Here is an 8,560-nt window from a genome sequence, read left to right as displayed (position 1 = left end):
CTGGAAACAGTCAACAGGTCAGGCGGCATCTGTTGAAATTGCACCGGAGGGATTGGAGGGTGTGTTGCACACTGGGATTAACATTATTATTTCACTACATAAGTTTTCTCTGTTTAGTTTTATGCTAATGTCCTTTGTTTTATTTAACACTCGAAAGGGAGAAAATTTGTTATTTATTTTTCGCTGACACTGGGGCATCCCAGTGTTTTCTTATAAGTTTTTGAAGAAAAGGAACCAGTGGAAATGTGAGTGGGGATTGTGAGACTTGTATGAGTGGATGAATGTGCAGCATGTATCCCGGTCTGCGGGGCATTATCTGATTGGGAATTCCGCTGTTCTTGTTAAAAGTCTTGTTGTGAAAGTTGTTGACTTCATCTGGTTGTTCAGTTAGTGCAATTAAACCCAGTCTCCAGGGGAGCCGATTTTCCCAACGGATGGATTCTCTCTCCAATAAATAAGGGGACTCTTCTCATTGTGTCAATCAGAGAATTGCTCCCAGCATCAACAATAACCAACGAATCATCGATTCTACCCGAAAGGGATAAAATGTCTCTTAGTTTCCTAGTCAAGCTCAAGATTCTATGGGCGATTAATGGTATACAAAAGAAGTATTATCCCATCCTGGCTGCAGTCGGTGTCCCAGGTAAGTTACTACCTGGGTCAGGTACTTCAGGAACTGGAGAATAAAATAATGTGACATCGTATTCCTTCTGTGCAACTCTGTTTTATTAGTTTCCCTATATGATTCCTTCTTTCTTTCTTCCTTCGTTCCATTCCTTCAGTCTTTATTGGTGTCTTTCTTCCTTCCTTCCATTGTTACTTTCCTTCGTTCTTTCTTTCTTTCTTTCTTTCTTTCTTATGTCTTTCTTTCTTGCTTTCTTTCCTTCTTTCTAGCTTTCTTTTCTTCTTTCTAGCTTTCTTTCCTTCTTTCTAGCTTTATTTTCTTCTTTCTTACTTTCTTTCTCTCTTTCTTTCTTTTTATTACTTATTTTGTTCCTTCTTTCTTTCTTAATCTTTCAGCTTTACTTTCTTTCTTTCTATGCTTTCATTCTTTCTTTCGTTGCATTTTCTTTATCTTTTCCTTCTTTCTATTCTTTCTTTCTTCCTCTCTTTCTTTCTTGTCTATTGATTTCCAACTTCCTTTCCATTGTCTGTTTCAGAATGTCCCAGAATGGTTGTTGTGAAAGATGATAAAGTGATGAGAGCGATATTTCTTGTTTCTTCCTTTCTTCCATATTTTCCACCTTCCTTACTTCATTCGTTTCCCTCTTTTCTTTTCTTCCTGTTTCATTCTTTCTTTCTTTCTCTCTTTATTTCTTCATTAATTAGTTTCTTTCTTTATGCCTTTCTCTCTTGCATGCTCTCCTTTCTTTATGACTTGATTTCATTCTTTTTTCTTTCTTTCAATGTGTTTGTCTCTTTCTTTCTCTGTTTCTTGCTTTCTTTCTTCATTCCTTTCTAGCTTTCCTTCTTTCTCTCATCAATCGCCCCTCATTTTCTCACTCTTTAATTCTTCAGTACAACATTTCTTTCTTTTGTTCTAGCTTACTATCCTTCTTCCTTTGTAACTTTCTATCTCTCTCTCTCTCTCGCTCTCTCTGTCTCTCTCCCTTTCCTTCTCTTTTGTTGTTTTCCAACTTTCTTTCTTTCATATTGTTTTCTTTCATTCTTTCTTTCTTTCATTCTTTCTTTCTATCTTTATTGCTTTCTATCTTTCTTTCTTCCTTCTTCTTTCTCTCTATCTTTCTTTCAGTATTTCTCACTGCCTTTCTCTCTTTAGTTCTCTCTTTCCTTCTTTCTTTCTTTTTTCATTACTTATTTTCTTTCTTTCTCCCTTTCTCTCTGCCTTTCACTCTTCCCTTCTTTCTTTATTATTGATTTCATTCATTCTTTAATCTTTATTTCACTGTGTTTGCCTCCACCTTTCTCTCTTTCTCACTTTCTAACATCCTGTCTTTCTAGCTTTCTTTCTCTCCTTTAATTCTAACAATCTCCCCTCATTTTCTCCCTCTTTATTTCTTCAGTGCTCTCTTTCTTTCTTTCTTTTGTTGTAGCTTTCTCTCCCTCTGTCTTTGCAACATTCTCTCTATCTTTCTCTCTCTCTCTCTCTCCTGTGCTCTCTCTCTCTTTCTTTCCCTTTTATTGGTTCCAACTTTCTTTTGTATGTTTCATATTGTCCCTGGTTCCAGATGTTGCTGTGAAAGATGCTGCAGCAATGGGAGCGCTGCCATTCTTTTTTTTTCTATCTTTACGTCTTCCATCCTTTCCTTTTATGTTCCTTTCTTTCTTTCTCTGTTCTCTCTTTCTATCTTTTTTCTTTCTTTCTTAATTATTTCTACTCTTCCTCCCTTCCTTCCTTCCGTCTATCCTTCCTTCTTCATCCTTTCTTTCTTCCTTCCTTTCTTCTTCCTTTCTTTCTTTCTTTCTTTCTTCCTTCCTTTCTTTCTTTCTTTCTTTCTTTCTTTCTTTCTTTCTTTCTTTCTTTCTTTCTTTCTTTCTTTCATTCATTTTTTCATTCTTTCCATCTTTCTTACTTTCCTTCTTTCTTTCTTCCTTCCTTTCTTTCTCTCTTTCTCTCTCTTTCTTGCTTTAACTTTTATTTCATTCTTTCTTTCTTTCATTCTTTCATTCTTTCTCTCTCTCTTTGTTTGTTTAACTTTTATTTCATTCTTTCTTTCTTCCTATCGCTCTCTTTCTTTTTTTACCTTTTATTTCATTCTTTCTTTCTTTCCTACTTTCTCTCTATCTTTCTCTCTTTCTCTCGTGTGTGTGTGTTTGATAATGGCCCTTGCTGCACAGATGTGCACACCCGATTGATGGTGGCAGTTCATTGGTTTATTATTTACATTTCAGGCAATCGCATAAAGACCCCATTGTTCTTTCAGTCTACAGGCACACGACGTGTTATTCCATTATTCACTTACATTGCTTTAAATACTGAGTGAGAATGTCAGATAAGAAATTGTTTCCTGACCTCACACAGTCTTTGGTTTCTGCAGGATACAGGCAGTAATTTATTCGTACAAATCAATGCCAACAGATAAATCACAAATGCATTGATTTCAGCAAGGTTTCCTGCTTCACATTAGTGTGACTACTTATGAATGGTTACGTGAGAATTAGCAGTTTGAGTTACTGATTATTATTATTCAACTCAGTTAACGTTATTATTTCGAATAATGAATTGGCATTTACAATTTAATCCCTTGTCACTTTGGTACAGTTCTTCGTATCTCTGCTTTGGCTTCACAGTGATTAAAAGTTGAGTGTTTTGAAAGTGAACTTATTCGATATTGGATTGTATCGTACTCCCTTACTGAATTGGAAGCCTACTGAATCCATACTACCTGAGCAAAAGAGCAACATTAGCACTATTTGACTAGAATTCTGATCTTTTCTGAAATCCCAGGATATGCATTATATTATCAGTCATATTACGCCAGCATTTATGGTAAATGACCATTGTTACAAGTGTAGCCTCTAAGACAATTCAAAAACTTGCCTCTAACATGAACTACACTAAATATTAATTATTTGCCTTTGCAGCTTTAGTGATCACCGACCATGGAGTGTAGCGTGTCTGTAACTCCGGTGATCCAATGATTGACCATTGGTAATCCAGGAGAAGAGGATCCAACTGCGCCTCAAGTCACATCGCCAAAACAAACAGGGATTCAGATTTTAATATCTCCTACCAGGAGCATAAAAATGGATAAGCATACATTACACGCATTGGATGGGAATGTTTGATTTCTGTCATTGTACAGAAGCCCTCAATGCCTTTAAAAATGACCATAGACAATGTATGAGCAGAAAGAGTGGGTGTCGCTAGCTCACTGCTGCATTCAGAGGACTCCAAAAATGCCTTTCTATCGCAGCTCCCCACTGCTGGGCATTTAGGTCAAATATAACGACCCAAAAACTACTCACACATACAATTCAAACATGAAAACTTCCCAACTGTTCCTTCTCCGCTGGCTCAGTTGCAAGTGTAGTTTCCAATTCCAGATTGGTTATTTTTGTATTTATTCTAAACTCCAGTTTCTGTTTTTAAACTTGTTTCGGTTAGGAACGTGGAGTGCTGGCTATTCACTGCCTGGAGATTTTTCCGCCATTCTAAAAGATAATGGCTGGTCTATGTCTTAACTCCATCTCCCCACCTTGGTTCCATATCCATTACTATCCTTGTCTATCAAGGGTCTGTCAGTTTCACGTGGAAATTTTCATTTGAGCCTCAGCCTCAACAGTGTTTTTCGGGGAGGGAGGTCTCGATTTCCACTTCGCTCCTTGTAAAGAAATGCTTTCTGACCTCACCCTGGATGGCTGAGCTCTAATTTTAATGTTATTCCCATGCTTTCAGAACTACCCAACCAGCGTTAATAAATTACAGCTATCTACCTTATCAAATTATTCAATTATCTAAAACAGGTCAAATGGATCACACTTATATACTAAAGGGAATACATGACTAGTCTGTGTAATTTGATCTCATTGCTTCAGTTAATTGACGTTTTTGGCTGGTTAAAAGCCCTATTGCCAGGATGCCAAACCATAGGTAAAATAATCATATTCTCTCTCTGGAAGCAAAGCCAAACAGCACATTGTTGGCGCATTTCAGGTTAATGTGAAGAACGTTAATGCCCCTATGATTTGAACGAATCCGTAATTTCAATGAAGTTGCACAAAACTACTGTCATGGTCTGCTGAATGATATCTGTATTTTATTCTTGTTCACAGTTAACGTGGTGACGATTAAGATCCTGTCTCGGGGAAATTGCGGTCTCTCCAAATGTGTCACTCGCTACTTGGTGGCCATGGCAAGGGCAGATCTAATGGTCATTATCTTCGATCTGATACTAAGGCAGATTCCTATTGTTTATCGGGCATACTTTCCATTTTTGAGCCAAGTTAGAATCTGTAATGTCCACGCCGTCCTGCTTTATGCCGCCACAGACTGTTCTGTCTGGTTCACTGTCACTTTCACTTTTGATCGATTTGTAGCCATTTGTTGTCAGAAGATGAAATCAAAACACTGCACCGAGAAAACGGCGGTTATTATTTTAGGAACAGTGACTGTGCTTAGCTGTTTGAAAAACGTTTTCTGGTATTTTCTATATGGAAATCAATATTGGCTTTCTAACACTCCCTGGTTTTGCTACGTGACATACCATGTATCTAATTCTCTGGCCTGGGCCATTGTTGAATTCATGCATTATATTATAACGCCATTTATTCCATTTCTTTTGGTTCTACTGTTCAATGCCTTGACGGTCAGACACATTTTAGTGGCCAGCAGAGTCCGCAGCAGACTCCGGGCTCAGAGCAATGGCGACAGTTCCAGTGACCCCGAGATGGCCAGCCGAAGGAAATCCATGGCTGTACTGTTTGTTATATCGGGGAATTTCATACTATTATGGGTGGTGTTTATGGTCTGTTCTATATTGAAACGATTGGATTATTTGTTTGTACCTGTCTCTGTGCCCGCATTTGTACCTGAAATCGGTTTCATGCTCCAGCTCCTGAGTTGCTGCACAAACACTTTTGTTTATGCCGTGACCCAGAGGAAATTCAGAGAGGAGTTGATAAACAGAGTGAAGCAGCCCCTCTCAATGATGGTCAAATTAATGAGATGAGGAGACCTAACACTTCCTAATATTATCATGTATTTTGTAACTTATACTTTAGATTTCACTGTTGGGCTCATTTAAATCCTTATATTTTATGAAATATTTTACAATCTGGTCCAATTTTAAAAGTTAATGTCATAGTTCAGGACCTTGCAGCTATTTTAGCAAGGACAGGACCCAGACACGATTTATCTACAGCTGTGGTTTTAGCAGAAAATTGCCCAAGAATGATTAGCTGCTTTAGCCAATCCCATGCTGAGTTCGCCATTTAAGGTTGTTTGGGGAATGAGTCCTTGTTGTGATTTTTTTCCCAAAAATAGTGAAATCGCGTGAAATGTCCCGACATTCAAACGGTGTTCAGTTCCTTAGGGTTTATTCGCTCTGTGCCAGTCTTTAAAGGAAGACTTATTTTAAAAAGAAAGACAGACATCAGAAAATAATTAAGGCAGCAGGTTGATTGCGATGTATATTAATCTCTGCCTCATCACTGGAACAGAGAGTGAGAAGGAATCAATGTATCAATATTAAATTCCAGTCAGCCCGGGCCTTCGTTTAAATCTGTTCTTGATTTTTGTAAGTTTTCTTGCAGAAGTTGAACTGATTAAACTGAACATATTACATCACAATCAGTGTTATATATATTGTTACATTTGTTGAATAAAGCAGATTGTGAATCGAAATAAAAGGCATTTTCCCATTGACAACTTCGTCCATGTCTAGATAGACTTGAAGACACATAGAGATCTGGAGAGATTAGAAGTGAATAACATTGCTCAACACCTGGGTAACTGTAGCAAATTCCGTGGTTCCATACTGCACAATACAGTGTTCCGGCAGAGCACACTCCCGGGTGTCGGTACAGCACATTCCCTGGTCCCAATACAGCACACTGCCCGTTACCAATACGGTACACTAATCTCGGTCCAGGTACAGCACATTCACTGGTCCCAATATAGCACACTGCCCGTTACCATTACGGTACACTAATCTCGGTCCAGGTACAGCACATTCACCGGTCATGGTACTGAACAATTTCCAGCAGCAGTACAGCAAAATTGCTGGTCCCAGTACTGGACAATCCCCGGTCCAGGTACAGCCCAATCCCCGGTCATTTAAAGCACACTCCCCGGTCAATGTACTGAACAATTCCCTGAGCCAGTGTTGCAAAATCGCGGGTCCCAGTACAGCACAAACCCCGGTCTCAGTATAACACAAACCCCGGTCTAAGTACAGCACAATCCCCGGTCTCAGTATAGTACAAACCCCGGTCTCAGTATAACACAAACCCCGGTCTCAGTACAGCAGAGTCCCCGGTCATTTAAAGCACACTCCCCGGTCAATGTACTGAACAATTCCCTGAACCAGGGTTGCAGAATCGTGGGTCCCAGTACAGCACAAACCCCGGTCCCATTAAAGCATAATCCATGGTCCCGGAATAGCACAAATCCCGGTTCCAGTACAGCACAAACCCCAGTCCAGGTACAGCAAAATCCCTGGTCCCAGGACAGCACCATCTCCGGTCAACTAAAGCACAGAACAATTCCTTGTCCAAGTACAACAAAATTACTGGTCACAGCACAGCACAAAGCCCGTCACAGAAAAATACAAACACCGATAACAGAACACCATAATTCCCGGTCCCATTACAGCACGAACCCCGGTCTCAGTATAGCACAATCCCTGGTCCAGCATAGCAAAATCGCCAGTTCCTGAACAGCACAAGCCACGTTTGCGGTAGACCACAATCCTCGGTCCAGGTACAGCACTATCCCCGGTCGCAGTATAGCACAATCCCTGGTCTCAATATAACACAAACCCCGGTCTCAGTACAGCACAATCCCCGGTCCCATTACAGCACCAACCCTGGTCTCAGTATAGCACAATCCCTGGTCCAGCATAGCAAAATCGCCAGTTCCTGAACAGCACAAGCCACGTTCGCAGTAAACCACAATCCTAAGTCCAGGTACAGCACTATCACCGGTCTCAGTATAGCACAATCCCCGGTCTCAGTATAACACAATCCCCGGTCTCAGTATAACACAATCCCCGGTCTCAGTATAGCATAATCCCAGGTCTCAGTACAGCACAATCCTCGTCAACAGTATAACACAATCCCCGGTCTCGATAGCACAATCCCTGGTCTCGGTATTGCACAATCCCCGGTCTCAGTATAGCACAATCCCCGGTCTCAGTATAGCACAATCCACAGTCTCAGTATAACACAACCCCTGGTCTCAGTATAGCACAATCCCAGGTCTCAGTATAGCACAATCCCCGGTCTCAGTATAGCACAATCCCCGGTCTCACTATAGCACAATCGCCGGTCTCAGTATCGCACAATCCCCAGGCCCAGTATAGCACAATCCCCGGTCTCAGTATAGCACAATCCCCAGACTCAGTGTATCACAATCCCCAGTCTCAGTATAACACAATCCCCGGTCTCAGTATAGCACAATCCCCGGTCTCAGTATAACACAAACCCCGGTCTCATTACAGCACAATCCCCGGTCTCAGTACAGCACAATCCACGGTCTCAGTATAGCACAAACCCCGGTCTCAGTATAGCACAATCGCCTGTCTCTATAGCACAATACCCGGTCCCAGTATAGCAAAATCCCCGGTCTCAGTATAACACAAACCCTGGTCTCAGTACAGCACAATGCCCGGTCTCAGTATAGCAGAATCGAAGATCTCAGTATAGCACAATCCCTGGTCTCAGTACAGCACAAACCCCGGTCCCAGTATAGCACAATCCCCGGTCTCAGGATAGCACTATCCCCGGTCTTAGTAGACCACAATCCCCATTCTCAGTATAGCACAATCCTCGGTCTCAGTCCAGCACAATCCCCGGTCTCAAGATAGCACAACCCCCGGTCTCAGTATAGCACAATCCACGGTCTCAGTATAGCACAATCCCCGGTCTCAGTATAGCA

General features: G+C 40.9%; 1 protein-coding gene across 1 annotated transcript; it reads left to right on the top strand.

Moving 5' to 3' along the window:
* Window positions 1–469: 469 nt before the first annotated feature.
* On the top strand, window positions 470–6,331 carry LOC147098714 (putative G protein-coupled receptor 139). Its single transcript, XM_085969403.1, has 2 exons — window positions 470–643; window positions 4,738–6,331. Exons 1-2 carry the CDS (start codon window positions 547–549, stop codon window positions 5,631–5,633), a joined length of 993 nt encoding a protein of 330 aa, XP_085825529.1. The 5' UTR covers window positions 470–546; the 3' UTR covers window positions 5,634–6,331.
* Window positions 6,332–8,560: the final 2,229 nt, after the last annotated feature.

Source organism: Somniosus microcephalus, chromosome 28, assembly GCF_052327205.1.
Source record: "Somniosus microcephalus isolate GS21.2 chromosome 28, FLI_Smic_1.0, whole genome shotgun sequence".
NCBI classification, from domain to species: Eukaryota; Metazoa; Chordata; class Chondrichthyes; order Squaliformes; family Somniosidae; genus Somniosus; species Somniosus microcephalus.
Note: the sequence above shows the minus strand (reverse complement) of the source record. Positions and strands in the feature narration are given on the sequence as shown.

Excerpts from the sequence above, each read along its gene's own strand:
- LOC147098714 (XM_085969403.1), top strand. The coding sequence starts at position 547 with ATGTCTCTTAGTTTCCTAGTCAAGCTCAAGATTCTATGGGCGATTAAT. Across the intron at positions 644-4,737 it reads GGCTGCAGTCGGTGTCCCAG|TTAACGTGGTGACGATTAAG; the intron begins GTAAGTTACTAC and ends TCTTGTTCACAG.